Source organism: Saccopteryx bilineata, chromosome 12, assembly GCF_036850765.1.
Source record: "Saccopteryx bilineata isolate mSacBil1 chromosome 12, mSacBil1_pri_phased_curated, whole genome shotgun sequence".
Lineage (NCBI taxonomy): Eukaryota > Metazoa > Chordata > Mammalia > Chiroptera > Emballonuridae > Saccopteryx > Saccopteryx bilineata.
The window spans coordinates 14,141,057-14,158,327 of NC_089501.1; the positions used below are offsets into that span (position 1 = coordinate 14,141,057).

Here is a 17,271-nt window from a genome sequence, read left to right on the forward strand (position 1 = left end):
AATCAATCCCTATCAGTGGCTGATCCAGGAATCAGACTTTGGACGAGTTTCGTTTCCAATGCCCACGTTCTTTTCTCTAAACTCAGCTGCTATTGAGAAAGCAAAACCCCAAAGAAAATCTCATTTGGGATTTCAATAGCGTTTTTATTTAGTTTAAAAGTAAAGATGGAAAAAAGGGAATATATGTATGAAAGGAATCTCTTCGGGTATCCAAAGAGCACGTGACCACCAGTACATGACCCGGGAAGGACTTGTTTCTCCTCTTCTCCAATACTTCCTCAGTACTTCCTCCTCTCCGCACCTGCAGGTGTAACTTTGGCTGAGAGTAGCCAGGAAAACTGCAGGGCTCCAAGAAATGGTGGGGCTAGGTAGCACGCAGACAAAGCCCGGGAGGACGGCCACCGTACTGGCGACATCATAGAGTGTTTATTATATATACTTATTCTCTCCTTGTTCATTTCCACTGCTACTTCTCCTTTCAATAACCCTGTAATTCTCCACTTTTTCAACTTGCTGTCCTTCAAGACCTCCACACGCCCACCCAGAGAATCAGATTTGATCACTCCTCTGTCTGAACCTTTCGTAGTTGTTCATTGCTCTAAGGATCAAGTTAAACATCCTTCAGGTGCCCCCCACGCCAGGTCCTCATCATTCCCGCTGGTTCCTGTTCTGTTGCTGGGGCTTCCATGTCTGGCCAGGCACCCACCTGTTTACCCTGCTGCAGCCGCCCTGGCTGGCCCTTTCCTCTCTCAGCTCCTTGGCACACTGTGCCTGTTTTTCTGCCCCCTCACCTTCTGCTTTTCCCAAGTTCCACTCACCCTGAGTTTCAGTTTAGATGTCACTTTTTAAGTGAGGCCTTTCCTGGCTGATTCCTCCTCTCCCTGCCACAGTCTTCTCAACCGCCATCTAATTCGATCTCTTGGAATGTGCTTAACTGGCATTCTTCCTGTCACCGATTGCAAATTGCACTGTGGCCGGCAGTCACACTGCCGGGTCTTAGCTCGAATGAATGGATAGATGGATGGACGGACAAATGAGAGAATGGATTAATTAATTTGACTTGGATTTTAAATGTCATCAGCACCATCCTATCATCACAATGTTTCGAGCCCCTCGGGGGCATGCCCAGCCCTTTCGGGCTTCCCCAGCGCGCGCTCAGGCACTCTGGGGAGGACCCGGACACGGCGCGTCCCGGGGCAGGTCTCACGGCTAGGTGTCTCCGCGCTCCCAGGTTCACGTGCACAGGGGAGGAGGGGCGGAGGGAAATGGGAGTGTGAGAGCTGGGAGCTGCGGGTACGCCTCCAGCCCCGCGGACAGCAGCGGCCCGCGAGTGCAACTTCCTCCTTCGGGGGCCGGCGCGCCGGGCTGAGCGGGGCGGGGCGGGAGACACCCGCGCCGGGCTGGGTCGGGGCCGCCCCAATGGGATTCGGAGCCGGGCGGCGGCTTCGCCCAGTCCCGGCGCCGCGCTCAGCCGCGGAGGAGGCGGCCCGGCCGGGGCAGCGGGGGCGCTGCGCCCGCCGAAGGGAAGCCGAGCCTGCCAAGCTGGCGCCCAGCGGGGCCATGGTGCCTGGCGCCCGCGGCGGCTGCGCGCTGGCGGGGGCTGCCCGGTGCGGCCTCCTGGCCCTGCTGCTCGCGCTCTCCGCCCCGCGCGGGCTGCAGGCGGAGGAGCCGGGTGAGTGGGGAGCGTCCGGGGGGCGGCGGGCGGGGCCTGGCGGGACCGCGCGCGGGGGGCTTCGGAGTCGCTGTCTGCACCCCGCGGAGTCCTGCTCTCGCTGGCCGACGCAGCTCGAGTGAAAAATAAGTTACTGCCTTCCGATTGCTGCCCCACCAAACTCCTCTTTGCCCCTCAAACCAGAGAATCAACTTGGCGCTTCCCCACTTTCCCCCCTCGCAGCCCCACTGCGTGGTTTCCAGACTTCCTGACCGCACCGGCCCGGGGAGAAGTGACATGGCCCAGGGATCGCGAGCGGGCGACCCTGGCCGCCGTAGGCGAGGGTCGTGAGCGGGAACACTGCTCTCAGGCGTCGTTTGGACCGAGCTGCTCAGCGGTTGGGCGGCCGGGCCCTCCTGGTCGCCTCTCCCCCCTGCCCAGCTGGGACAGTAGGGAGATGTTTGCCCGCGGCTGGCCCGACTGCGGCGCCGTCACCAGTGTGCCGCCTGTACCCGAGTGGGATTCAGGTGGCTCGGCTCCTTCTGGGGGTAAGAGCGAGTCAGCTCCTACCCAGGCTGATCTTTCTCTGGACCTGGTTCTTGGCTTCCAGTTGGAGCTAATTAATTCACAACTGAGTTTACCTCTGCATTTCCACCAGATTAAAGCAGTAAACTGTACCAGTCTAGGCATATCCTTGATAATTCGCTCTTTATTGATAGCAAGGGGCAACTTTCTGTGGAGTTTGTTCAGTTTTTGATCCTCTCCTCCCCTACTTCTGCCCCTGTACAACGGTAGTTGTTTAATAGCAGTGAACCTATCCAGAATATTTTGACAGCTCCTCCATCCCATGTATTCTGAGACAAGAATGAAAACTTAACCCAATACTGGCATTTTCTCCCCCCCCCCCCAGACCTAATATCCATTCCCAGTCTGAAACATGGATACTCAAGGTCTTGGTAGTGGTTACAAGTTTGCTTACAGACCAAATCATTTTTTTAATGCTAAAGTTTACAGGAGATCGGTCTTGTCACTGTAGCAGAATTCTAGGCATATTGTAAAAATTTTAATATATGGGATTTTGATCATGGGTGTTTTAAACATTAAGAAGTGTTTCTCAAGTTCCTATTTGAGGATCCACGTTTAATACTGCACATCTGTGAATCACTCCAATAATGTGCCCCTGTACTAATCTGGCCAAAACTGTCACCCAATCTTTCCAAATAAAGTTTCAGGTGTTATACAGTCATTCCAGCTATTAACTGGGCACTTTGTAGACCAGTTCTCTGGTGACAAGTGTGTGATGGCCCAGATTCTTACCGAGCTTCAAACTTGGGACTACTGAGCCTGACTGGTGGAAGAAGACATTGTCACTGGAGCTTCCGTGAAACATCCTATATATTTAGGGTGGTAAAAGAACCAATAAAGGTGTGGGTGGTCAGTGACAAAAAAAGTAAAACTTAGATTTGGGACATTTACTGGAAAAAAAAATCAAGGAACTCCAGTTCTGATACCTCTTGAGCGAAGTGGTATAGTCAGTGAGTTTTTGCATATTTCTCACATGTGTGATTTTCCTTTTTAGCCCTCAGTCACTTATTTTTCAAGTTTCCATGAACTAAATGCATACCCACTTTGGGTCTTGAGATATGCTGCTGGCTATAAAGTTGGGTGCTGTCAGAAGGGACATTAATGTTCTCAGTGTTTAGAAAATCAGAGGGCAGGCTTAGCACAACAGTTTGTTTTTGATGAGAAGACATTTATTACATTTTACCTCTATTGTTTTTGGAGTCAGCTTAGCCTGGTGCTTCTTGTGTCCCCAGCCTGCCAGATCACCACTCTCTCCCGGAGGTTATAAAGCCCCAGCACCGTATTGTGAATCAGAATTTCCAAAGGGTGGGGCCTGGGAATATGTGCTCTTAATAAGTTCTCCCAGGTAATTCTGATTCAAATCAGCGTTGAGATACTAGAAACACTTTATGATGTTAGAATTTTGATAAAGTGCTACCATCTGCATCATAGACAATTTAACATTAGAATATTAGAAGGTCTGTTCTTAAGTCATCATTCCTTTATATTTGGCTAAACATGGGAGAGCTGATACCTACTAATTTTGATCAGTGACTTCTTAAAAAGTAAGCACAAACTCCAGCACCTTCTGTATCATTGTGTGCACTCTCCCAGACTTACCTTCCGTCTCTAAGGTCTGAGATCCTATCAGCCTTGTACACTGTAAATTCCTGAGAAGAACAGCTAAGATTGTCTATATCTTCCTAGCACTTGACAGAGGTGTTCAATAACTGTTTCTTGGATTGAGTTGAATAATCTTTTAGTGTTTAGGAGATAATTTCAAATTACTTTCTAATTAATGGCAACTAAGTAATAAAATCTACTGAAGTTCTGCATGAAGGTATGTCTGGTGCTTCCACTAATTAATTTTCTTTAGTAAGCCCAGGTCTCTTGGCATGCTTATTTCTATATGTAAGGATGCCTTTTAAGTGAAAGTACAGCAGAAAGAAAAGAACATGCCAGAAGAACAGTAAGTACCATATATTTTGTCTCCAGTAGATGTAATTTGTAACACTCGAACATTAAGGTACACTATGTATTTCAGGAAAGAAAGACTTTATGTTAAAGGTTTCATTAAACAAATCAAAGGATATTATTAAAGCAGGACTTGAACTCTGAATAGTGTCTCAAGCTGTACAGTGGTACCTTGAGATACGAGTTTAATTCGTTCTGTAACTGAGCTCATAAGTCAGTCAACTCATGTATCAAACAAATTTCTCCCATTTAAAATAACTGAAATAGATTTAATCCGTTCCAGCCCTGTGAAACATCCCCAAACCATCCTAAATTATGAAAAAAGACATTTTTAATTAAGAAACACACTTTACCAATGCATAATAAAATATATGAAATAAAAGGAAAAAGTATTATTTAGTACTGTATTCTTACTTTGGAGACAGATGAGTGTGGCTAACGGAGGTGAATGGTGGAGGAGGGAGGGAGGGAGGAAGGGATGCAGGCACTGTAGACACAGAAACTAAAAATGCACTTTCTTAACACTAAATGTAAACTAAGATTGCATTTCTTTACTTTAAACAAAACTAAAACTGCATTATCTTTACTTAAAATGAAACCACAAAAACCTAATTGTAAAAAAATGCACTTTCTTAACTTTAAACTTAACCTAAGCTTAACATTACATATTTTTCATTTAATTATCACCTGTTTTTGCCTTTTTGGCTGCACTTTCGGCACTTTTACTTGCAGGACTTTTGAATAAAAATCTATCCAAAAAGGTTTGCTTTTGCCTGCCTTTTAAAATGTTATGGAAATGTGACAAACAAGTGTCATTAAAAAGTGCTGAAGCACAACCAGTTGAAACTTTTTCTGGGTGTTTTTTTTCAACGAAACTTGAAAGCTTCTCCCACATTGCCAGCATGTCTTTAATTTCACTTGTAGAAATCACTTCCTCTGACTCTTCCTCCTCCTCACTACTAATCTCTTGCAAAAGTTTCATATGTTGCATCATCTGTAGCTCCTTCAACTACTCAGTTGAGAGTTCCTCCTCATGTTCCTCAATGAGCTCTTTTACATCACCCTCATCTACCTCCAGACCCATCAACTTTCCGAGGGACACAATCTCCTCCAACGCTTCTACCTCAGTCTCGGTCTCTGGTTCGAATCCTTCGAAGTCCCTGTCTACAACAACATCAGGCCATAACTTTTTCCATGCCAAGTTCAAGGTTCTTCTTGTAACCTCTTGCCATGCCAAGTCAATAATGCACAAACATATCACGATGTTGTAGTGATCTTTCCAAAACTCTCAAAGGGTTAGATTTGTACTCTCAGTCACCTCAAAGCAGAGGAAGAACAAGGGCTTTGTGTAAAGCTTTTTAAAGTTGGAAATAGGCCCTGGCCGGTTGGCTCAGTGGTAGAGCGTCAGCCTGGCGTGCAGAAGTCCCGGGTTCGATTCCCGGCCAGGGCACACAGGAGAAGCGCCCATCTGCTTCTCCACCCCTCCCCTTCTCCTTCCTCTCTGTCTCTCTCTTCCCCTCCCTCAGCCGAGGTTCCATTGGAGCAAAGATGGCCCGGGCGCTGGGGATGGCTCCTTGGCCTCTGCCCCAGGCACTAGAGTGGCTCTGGTCACAACAGAGCGACGCCCCGGAGGGGCAGAGCTCGCCCCTTGGTGGGCAGAGCGTCGTCCCCTGGTGGGCGTGCCGGGTGGATCCCAGTTGGGTGTATGAGGGAGTCTGTCTGACTGTCTCTCCCCGTTTCTAGCTTCAGAAAAATACAAAAAAATAAAAAAACAAAAAAATAAAGTTGGAAATACCTGCTGATTTATAGGTTGCAAGACTGAAGTCATGTTGGGTGGGAGGTAGAGGACTTTCATGTATTTTAACTCATTTGAGAATGTCATCTTCAAGACCAGGTGGGTGGGCTGGAGCATTTTCAAGGATTAGTAATGCTTTCATCGGGAGTTTATTTTCTTGAAGATATTTCTTCACCGCAGGACCAAAGATGACATTTACCCATTCAATAAAAAACTGCCGAGTAACCCATGCCCTAGCATTGGCGTGCCACATAACCTGCAGTTTTTCTTTAAGAATCTTTTGAGTCTGAAAGGCTCGAGGATTTTCGGAATGATACACTAGCAGTGGCTTTACTGTACAGTCACCACTAGCATTTGCATGTAATGCAAGGGTCAGATGGTCCTTCATGGGTTTATGGCCTGGCAGCTTCTTCTCCTCTGCAGTGATGAAAGTCCTCTGTGGCATTTTTTCCCAAAACAATCCTGTTTCGTCACAGTTGAACACTTGTTGGGGGATGTAGCTTTCCTTTGCGATAAGCGCAGCAAAACGTGCGATGTACTCCTCAGCTGCCTTAACATCAGCACTCACAGCTTCACCGTGCCTCACCACTGAGTGGATGCCAGATCTCTTCTTGAAATTTTCAAACCAGCCGTGACTTGCCTTAAACAAACGTATCTTCTGCTGCCTCTTTTGAGGTTGATGGTTCTTTCTTCTTCAAGTCGCTGTAAATAATACGTGCCTTTTCCCATATTACAGTCTCCAACACTGTATCTCCTGCCAGCTCTTTCTCTTTCACCCACACCAACAGAAGCTTCTCCATTTCTTCATGGATATTTGTCCTTAATTGGGACAGAATTGTAGTTCCTTTCGCTGGATTTGCACTTTTGATGGCATCCTTTTGTTTAAGGATGGTACAAATAGTAGATGTATTGCGGTCGTACAGCCTTGCCAGTTCAATCACTCGTACACCACGCTCATGTTTTCCTATTATTTCTTGCTTTACTTCTATTGACATCATTCTCTTTTCCTCTCACCACTGTCCTTTACACTCACTTTCTTCGGCCCCATGATAGCACACAAAAATAGTTAGTAAAAAATGCAAAAATGATGTAACAACGAGTACAGCACACGAGATTCTACTTGATTCTGCAGGTAACATGTGAGAAAGAACGAGATACTGGTGTTGTGCTGTCGATACTGGACCCATGCGCCAATGCACCAGCTAGCGGCAGCTTCCCGAATCATGACTTGTATCTCGGAATTTCACTCGGATCTCGAACAAAAATACAGACTGAGTCACAGCTTGTATCTTAAAATTTTTTTTTTTCGTATGTTGGTATCTCAAGGTACCTGCTTGTATCTCAAGGTACCACTGTATTTATCAACTTTTCATTGCATTGAAACCCTTAACCTTGTGCTGACAATCATAAAATAAGAAACATATCTGACATTTACAAGAAATTATGTTTTAAGATTAATGAGGAAATTAAATTAATTGCAGCATTTAGCAAAGATTTTAGTCATGTTACAGCAAAATTACTTTTCCGGGTAAGTATTTTCTTTTTTTCTTTTTCACAGAGACAGAGGAAGAGTCAGAGAGAGGGATAGATAGGGACAGACAGGAACAAAGAGAGATGAGAAGTATCAATCATTAGTTTTTCGTTGCGACACCTTAGTTGTTGATCGATTGCTTTCTCATGTGTGCCTTGACCGGGGGACTATAGCAGACCGAGTGACTCATTGCTCAAGCCAGCGACCTTGGGTCCAAGCTGGTGAGCTTTGCTCAAACCAGATGAGCCCACGCTCAAGCTGGCGACCTCAGGGTCTCAAACCTGGGTCCTCCACATCCCAGTCCAACGCTCTATCCACTGTGCCACCACCTGGTCAGGCAGGAAAGTATTTTCTAGAGAGTTTTGAACCTACTACTCTGTGTATCTTGAAGCATAAAGTCAATTCTATGCATATTAGAGCAGCAAATTGTTTTGCATTTTTAAGGAACTAATACACATAACCCATCTGGAATTGCACTTAGCGCATAGTAAGAGGTCAATAAACGCCAACTATCTTACTATTTCCTACTGTTTATTACCATTATTACTGTTCATCTGACAGACATGGGGCACTTTTGTTCTGCTTCCCCCACGCCTCTCACACTTCATCCTTCAGCATACCTGCCCACATTCCCAGTCATGCCGCTGTCCTGCTATTTCTCAAAGGTGTCAGGCACCCTTCTACCTCAGAGCCTTAGCATGTCCCACTCTCCCTGCCTGGAACCGTCTTGCCCCAAATACCTAGACAACTGCCTCTCCTTCATTTTTATTCAACTGTTGCCTTTTTGTGGCAGGGATCCTTTACCATATGTATCCCACTCATCGCCCGCAGAACTCCATACAGTTTTCCTTTTCCTGTGTTCACTCGTCTCTAGAGCATTTACCATTTTCCATCAGAGTATATAATTTATACATTTAATATCTTTGTATTTCCCTTATAAGAATACAAGGCCCACGAAAAGCTTTGCAGTGTGAACCGTGGTCAGCATGCGCCGGTGCTCCGTGGGGATGGGTGTTCGGTGGAGGACAGGCGGGTGCTCAGCGTGGATGGGGTGAGACGACAGGGAAGACAGCTGCTGCCCTGTTGTTAAAGACGCAGAGCTGACTCTAGTTGAAAATCAAAACCCGTAATAAAATTATATGTCTAGTCCAACTGCTGTTTGTAAATAAAACGTCTGAAAGTAAAGATGTAAAACAGAGGAATCCATTCTGCTCTATTCGAGGTCTGGCACGGAGGGTGAAAGGAAAAGTATAGGCAGACTCCCAGATTGCTTTTTTAAATTATTATTACTTGACTAGGAGTAATTTTGCCTTTTTGCAACTGAAGAGTCATGTTGATGTCATCTTCCAGATGTTCCTTCGCTACCTTGTGTGTATAAAAAATAGTTGTTTGCCTTGGGGGTGAGGGAGCGGGAGAGATTTAACTCATGCAGATGAAATGGCGCTTTCTAACCTGATGTGAAAATGAATTTTAACTGTGGAACCAGCTGCCAGCCTTGCCTTTCAGAGGGAGTTGAAGAGAAGAGGTTTTATTTAGGGGTAGGAGTGGAGTGGGAGAGAGGCTAAAGGATCCATGAGATTAGAGACAAAATGGAGCCTTTTTTTAGTCACCACCAGGGCCTGGTACAGCGCCTGGTAGAGAATAGGCTCCAGAGAACTGTTTCCTGAGTTAGCACATGAGCCGGGCGTGGTGGCGCACGCCTGTAGTCCCAGCTACTCGGGAGGCTGAGGCGGGAGGATCGCTTGAGGCCAGGAGTTCCGGGCTGTAGTGTGCTATGCTGATCGGGTGTCCGCACTAAGTTCGGTATCAATATGGTGACCTCCCGGGAGCGGGGGACCACCAGGTTGCCTAAGGAGGGGTGAACCGGCGCAGGTCGGAAACGGAGCAGGTCCTAAGTTAGCACATGAACACTGTGCTGAGGTTTCAGAGAATGAGGTGAAGGGTGATGTTCACTAAATTGTTTAAAGAGAAATTACATGTGCATGACTATTGTGATGTCTTAGGAAACACTGTGGAGGTATTCAAGAAAATAACTAAATTCAGCTCTGATGAGGGTTGGGAATCTCTGCGCCTCATTTGCAGGAAACACCAGGAAAGCTGCCCTGAGTTAGATGCTGGCAGAGGAGCAGTGGTGTACTGATTTGGACCAGGAGGGTAGTGGTCCCCTAAGATCTGCAGATGCTTATGCACGGAGTTCATCGGGGGCCTATTTTACCCGTGAAGATCATTTTAGGACAGTGTTAAACATTTGTGACATTAGCACTATTCTAAGCCATATTGCCATGTATGCCTTGACTAGTTACTGCCATTTCTATTTGATCTATTAATCTAGTTTTTATGAACTATTTCCTTGGGAGCTACATGCTGTGTGCAAGTATACCTTATGTTTGCAGAAATGACTTATGTCTTATATATGGTCATTTCAGGTTAGGTTGATTTTGTTTTGGTAGAAAAAGCAGCAAATAACATTGAAATAAGGCAAAAGTTAATTGGTTCCATGTTATCCCATTTCTTCCATTTTATAAAGCTACACTGGAGCTTAAAAAAAAAAAAAGAATAAGTTTCTTTTAGGATAGAGATTTTTTTTTTTTCCTGTATGTTTTCCCAAAGATCTTCCTAATGCTTACAAGGCAGAGCAGTTGTGGAATAAGCAGGGTATTGACAAATAATATTGTCCTGACATACCATAACCTTGCAAAGAAGATGTTATACAGAGAACCACTAAAGACATTTTTGGCACACACACATGCCACATACAAATATATATCTCCACAACAAATAAACATGCACACACATACACAATGCACACTTATATACTGTCTACTCTCTACTGTTCATTTTTACTAAACATTAGGTAGACAAATTATATGTATATAAAATTTGTATAATGTATAAATATAGCAATAGAACTAACACATGGATATTCTGTGTAGTATCTACATGATATTATATTCTGCTTTTTTTTTCAACTAAACATTTTATTAAAAGCTTTTCACCATACTATTTGGAAAAAAATTCCAACTTTATTTTTATGTTTATTTTTACAGTTAGCTTTCAAACAAACCAAGAATTCATTTTCAAGTAATTCATTGCAACTGAGGAATATCAAAATGTAAAAGTAGAAATTTTGTTTTGGCCAAACAGATGTGAGTCCTGTCAAGATTCTTGTCTTTTATATGATTCAAATAACTTTTCCTTGCTCTCAGAGTCAGGGTAATTTACTTGTCTGTCTTTTATTTGAGAATAGTTACTAAATCTAACTTTAAATTCACTAAGTATTAGAAAGGAAATGTGTATTTCTTGTTCCCTCTTGAATGAGATTCTTAATTTATATTTAAAGGGGTCAACATTTCAATGATTAGACTGTATGAAGTTTATCTTTACTGAGAACCACATTTGTTTTTATATTGAGCATTTTTCAACTCAAATTTCAACCACTACTCATAGCCTTTTTTTTTTCTGAAGTGAGAAGTGGAGAGGCAGAGAGACAGACTCCTGCATGTGCCTGACTGGGATCCACCTGGCAAGCCCACTAGGGTGTGATGCTCTGCCCATCTGTGCTGTTACTCCGTTGAACCAGAGCCATTCTAGTGCTTGAGGTAGAGGCCATGGTGCCATCCTCAGCTCCCAGGCCAGCTTTGTTCCAATGGAGCCTTGACTGGAAGAGGGAGAGGGGAAGAGAGAGATAGTGAGAAAGGAGAGAAGGAGGGATAGAGAAGCAAATGAGTGCTTCTCCTATGTGCCCTGGCCAGGAATGGAACCCAGGACTTCCACACTCCAGGCCGATGCTCTCCCACTGAGCAAACTGGCCAGGGTTCATAGCCTTTTAATGTTCAACACATTTTACTAGAAGGGCAAAAAACAGTTTGTTCATTCATTACAAATTTAAAAATTTTGGATACCAGTACTATCCAGCTTCATTTCATGATTGAATGTGTATTGTGGCTGTACCTAATGGTTGTAGGTAAATGATATTTATGGAGCTCTCTGTTCTTGAAAAAGGAAAACAAAACTTTATTTTACTATTATTTCTGACAAAGAACAAGGCCAACAGATATTAAAACTTATGAAGTCCAGTCCCGTGTGAACTACTGTTGCATAAGGTTTCCTACAGGGAAAATAGGTAAACAACTCTTTGGATCCCATTTAATTTTTAAATGGCTGAGTGGAGTTCATTCAGCCTTTCTATTGCATTTCACAAGAGCAAATTTACCACAGATTGAAATGTGATTGTTGCCTAAAAGAGGACACTTTTGAGATTTAGTAGCCCATGGGACCACTGGAACATGAGATCTGTTTATTGAGTTGCTCCTTCTCCCAGGAGTTTGGAATGGAGATTGCTTATTTTGAGAAGAGACCAAGACTTGCCTTTTTTTTTTTCTAAGAAGTCCCTGCTTTGCCAAGAAAATAAAATACAAGATAGCTTAACTCTACAGATAGAGAAATGGCCCTGTACCTACTATTGCTTCTAGCTCAAAAGGGTCTAAAAATCTTTTGAGATTTTCTTGCTTTTTAGGGAGAAAACACTTTTTTCTTTCTCTTATTCTTCTATTTCCCTTTTCATCCGCTGCACTACAGTTGCTGTGCTATGCTATTAAGATCTTAACAGACATACTTTTTCTTTTGAGGTATTTAAAATATATCAATGACTTCATGGCATTTTTCCCCTAAATATTTCATTTACATCTCTCATTTTCTTACATAAACACAATGCCATGAGCAGACCTGAAAATACTAGTAGTAACATATAAAGTATATATATTTTAGCAAGACAGATACACAGAGGCAGATAGGCAGGGAGAGAGATGAGAAGCATCAACTTGTAGTTGCACCATTTAAGTTGTTCATTGATTGCTTCTCATATGTGCCTTGACTGGGGGGCTCCAGCCAAGCCAGTAACCCCTTGCTCATGCTAGCAACCTTGGGCTCAAACCAGCAACCTTTAGGCGCTCAAGTCAGCGACCATAGGGTTATGCTTATGATCTCATGTTCAAGCCAGCGATCCCACACTCAAGCTGGTGAGCCCACGCTCAAGCTGATGACCTCAGGGTTTTGAACCTGGGTCCTCAGTGTCCCAGGTCAACATTCTATCCACTGCATCATCTCCTGGTCAGGCACTGATAGTAATATCTTAACATTATCTAATCCTCAAGTCATATTTACATTTCCCCAGTTAAAATAAATGTCTTTTGACCAATTGGTTTGTACAAACAAGGGTCCAAACAAGGTCCACACTTTGAAGTTAGATGTTATGTCTCTCAAGTCACTTCTAATCTACTACTGACCCTCAGCCACAAATGTTTTACTTTCCTGCAAGGAAATCAGGTTCTGTTGTCTTGTGACACAGCTCACGTCCTAAATTGGACTGACAGCTTCTGAGTGTTTTGTCTTTTACTTGGTGTACTATTCCCTGTATTTCTGTATAAACCTGAAGTTAGACCAAAAGACCTGACTAGATTCAGGCTGTTTTGGGTGCCATGTACTGCTAATTGTATCACAAGATGCATATGTTATTGTTGTTATTGTTATTGCCCCCACTTTTCATGTTGTTAAAAATGATCAGTGACTTCAGCCAGGAAATAACAACTCAGTGTCCCCCTCTCCTGTAAGTAATCTGTGGGATGATTTCTTAGTAAAACTGTTCTTCCCCATCAACATTTCATTCAATGGTTTAAGCATCCTTTGATCATTGTTGCATGTCCAATCAGAATTTTGTGTGTAAATAAAAAGTTAAGAACCCATCTTCATATATGTTTTTTTGTTTTGGTTTGTTTTTTTTTTTTTTGTATTTTTCTGAAGCTGGAAACGGGGAGAGACAGTCAGACAGGCTCCTGCATGCGCCCCACCGGGATCCACCCGGCACTCCCACCAGGCCACGCTCTGCCCACCAGGGGGCGATGCTCTGCCCCTCTGGGGCATCGCTCTGTTGCGACCAGAGCCACTCTAGCGCCTGGGGTAAAGGCCAAGGAGCCATCCCCAGCGCACCCGGGCCATCTTTGCTCCAATGGAGCCTCGCTGCGGGAGGGGAAGAGAGAGACAGAGAGGACGGAGACGGGGAGGGGTGGAGAAGCAGATGGGCGCTTCTCCTGTGTTCCCTGGCCGGGAATCAAACCTGGGACTTCTGCACACCAGGCCGATGCTCTACCACTGAGCCAACCGGCCAGGGCCTTCATATACATTTTGATTTACCAAGTTTTAATTTTTTGCGTCTGATTTAATTCCAACAATTTTGAGAGCTGTTGAGGGAAGTGGGGGCTAGAGAGGTTGAACCGGTTGCCCCAGTCACGTTCACAGTGTGTCTCCAGAGTGGGGTGCGGGTGCCTGTCCTCCAGCCCTCTGCTTTGCGGCGGTCTCCTGCTCTTCAGCTTCAAGGGCGGTCCGTGTCCAGCAGAGATCAAGTGAAAGAAAAGAAGTCTTGAAGGAGCAAAATAGACTCAGTAAAGCTTTAAATTAACGGTCTGTGATTTCTCTTAGAGCTGATCAGATTTGCCACTGAAATATATATTAAGACTTTTTCAAATCCCACGTGTTTTTATTGGATTGTGATAAATTCAGCAATCAGAATGCAGAATGGGCAAAAGCAGTACAGTTTTCAGGACTGAAATGTGATATGAATTTTATGAGATTTATTTTTTCTCTCTCATATCTTATATTTCATGCTTCGTTGGCTGTATAATAAGATACCCTCTCTCTCCCAACTGAGATTTGCTACTTTCTGGTCAATAAACATTGACTGCTTTTTCCTTATATGTGATGCATACATGTAGGTTTACAACCCTTCTCATCCTGTTTCTTTGTATTTTCCACTATTTGCTCACATAATTCTTTAAATTGATTCTCTTGTCTTAAATTGACACCCTGGCTTAAATATAGATCTTAAAACATATTGCCTGTCCTAGTCTTATAAATGAAATCTGACATAAAAAGAAATGTTGGAGTACTGAAAAAATATATATAGCTACGTTCCAATTTTAGTAATAGATATTAAAATAAAGCTATATAAACTTGATATCTTAAGGATTTTTTGTTTTAAAAAAGATTCATTGTAAGATCCCAATTAAAAATAAGGGTTTTTCTAGCCTCTTGCTACTCAGAGTATATCTCACATGGACCTACAGAAGAGTCATTGCCTAGAGCCTTGGACATGCAGAATTCTCAGGCCCTGTGTATTTACAAGACCCCGGGTGACTGGTGTGCCCACGGACGTTTGAGAAGTAGCACTTCAATCCACAAAACCCTTCATTTATGAAGCAGAGTGTTTCGTAGGAGCCGCATTGAAGCTCAGCAATGTGAACAGCCTTCACTGGAAGGAAAATAAGCACTTCTCATTAGACTCTTCCCTCAATAGTCTAGTAAAAAGTGCTTACTTAAATAATGAAAAAGAGAGCAATGACATTTCTCATAATCCTAAGTTTCACAAGAAACGAGATGGAACATGGCTACTTTGCTCATGTTAATTTTGAGACGAAAAGAGTAGGAGTATAAATCAGTAAATGTGATGTGGGTTTTAATACCAGTTGTGCTTTTCAGTAGTAGTGTGAGTTTGGGCAGTGTCTTAAATCTCTGCCTCCGTTTCCTCGCCTCTGAGAATGATGGCAAGCCTTAGAGCACAGTGACCAAGTTTCATGGTCTCTAGAGTCAGACAGGCTAGTGCAGGTGCCAGCTCAGCCACCTGGGTTGAGTTACTGAGCTTTTCAAAGCCTCACATCTCCACACGTGCAGCAAGGAGAACCGGAGTGACATAAGAAGAAGAGAGAGTGTTGTGGACCTCAATTGTGTTTACTGAAAATGTCCTATCTTATAAGCTATGGGATATATACTTGGATGTTTCAGATATTACTCTTTGTATATGTATATCTTCTGTATAAATGTGTTATGTATGTTGTCTATATACACATATATGAATTTTTATAGCTTTAATAAAGGAAACATATTTATTAAATATGATCATTGAAAGGATGAAATAAGATAATGTAAAATCCTTAATACACTTTGTATCTGTCACCTTTTTATAATAAATGCTTGGCTAAATGCTAAGGATTAGTAAGAGCCCTTTCACAAGTTTTTTTTTTTTTTCTTATTTCAATAACTTTTTAGCTCTTAATTTTTTGAAAAAGTATTTGTGAAGGCGAAAATACCCATGTATGTGAAAGAGAGAATGCTTACAGTTTTAACTTTAAAACTCAGATTAACTTTGTACTTGGTAGTATTGCATTTTTGGGACTCTAGAGAGAAAAGCCAGTATTGAGTTACATTTATCTAATAATGGTGATATGCTTTTGTAAACTTGGGACCAAGATCGGGAAATATAGCACGCTGTTGGGACAGGAAAGATTTCTCCCATTTATCGTCACCTTCACAAATGCAGCTTGTACAACATCCTGACACTATTAGGAAAGGTCAGCAGCCACTTTTCTCTGACTTCCGTATCCTAAGCATCTATTCAGTAGAGATAAAAACAGTTGTCTTAGACTTGTTTTGCTGTACAAATTTTTTTTCTTTTAACCTGTAAAGTTATGAAGCTTCCTTTCATCCAAATGTGTCAAATTTGTTGCAATACCACCAAACACTTGTTATTAACTTAATAACAACAGTGTGAAAAATCTTGGTTTTGAATATCAGAATCATACAATACAATTTCAGTATTGTTTTTAGAACTGTAAAGGCCAAAGAACACTTCTGCATATGCAATCTTTAATCCCAGAAGCCCCGTTATGCCATCTGTGTGTGTCCCACTTTTGGAGCCTGGCCCAGGGACTGGCCAGTAGGTGCCACTGGACACAACTCACTCATGATGCCCACTGAGGAAAGAGTTCATTGAGAATATTGCAGACTCTCCCCTAGTAGAGCTTCACTGTGCCCTGCAAGGGCTTTGCAATGTCCTGTAGTGCAGAAAAAGGTGGGATTCTGCAGGCTTACTTATTATCTGCAACTTTCCTTTGGAGTGGAGGGCTTGACCTCCATAAAACTAAGGATTTAGGAGTCCACAGTGCCCACTTTGGGAGAGGCTGGCTTAGCAACAAGTGGGCCCGAGGTGCATAGCAGGGGATCCGTTCTAATTAGACTACCCGACAATCCAAAGCACTTAACAGAGACTCCTTCATCTTTACTACACCCACTTATGGCTGGTCATTTTAAAGATGAGGAAAATTGATACACACTAAGTGGGTAACTTCGTAAGCTCACAGAACCAATGGGTGATGAAATTTGGATGAAGTTATCTAATTCAAAGTCTTGATACTTTAATATGTGTAATATTTTTAAATAAAAATACCAATTAAAATGTATTGCGTTATTACTGTTTGTTAGCCTCTATGCTCAATACTTGACTACCATGATCTCCTTAAATGCTCATGATAACCCTGTGAGTTGGGCACTCTCATCTTCTATGTTACAGATGATAAGTTGAAGCTTGGAGAGGTAAAGGGACACCAGTGCTGCAGAGTCAGTACTGGGCAAGGCTGTGCAGGAATCCAGTGTGACAACCATCATTGCTGTCAACTTTCCAAGTATATGAAATAATTTGTAAAATTAGGAAAACAAGAGGTGTGCAAACCCTCTTCCCCACACTCACAACCCTTTCAGTAGAAATCTCTAGACTGGAGTGTGACCTCCCGAGTTTTAACTGATTTTACTTATAGCACATTAAAGAATAGCATTCAACTAGATTTTGAGATTTTTTTCCATTGCATGTATCTTGTACTTGTTAATATATTAATATTAAAATTATTGATGTCTTTGTGCAGTGATGGAAAC

At 43.0% G+C, this 17,271-nt stretch overlaps 1 protein-coding gene across 8 annotated transcripts in view; it reads left to right on the forward strand.

The window, feature by feature from the left end:
- Positions 1-1,346: 1,346 nt before the first annotated feature.
- Positions 1,347-17,271, forward strand: part of DCBLD1 (discoidin, CUB and LCCL domain containing 1) — an 85,486-nt gene continuing 69,561 nt past the window's right edge. For 7 of the 8 annotated variants that reach the window (XR_010727660.1, XR_010727661.1, XR_010727662.1 and 4 more), the window contains exon 1: positions 1,347-1,672. Coding sequence is in view for 1 of the 8 variants with exons in the window: in XM_066248012.1 (XP_066104109.1) it covers positions 1,420-1,672 (253 nt within the window). In the remaining 7 variants the exon portion in view is untranslated. The remainder of the gene's footprint in view (positions 1,673-17,271) is intronic. The other variant, XM_066248012.1, reaches the window with a different exon arrangement.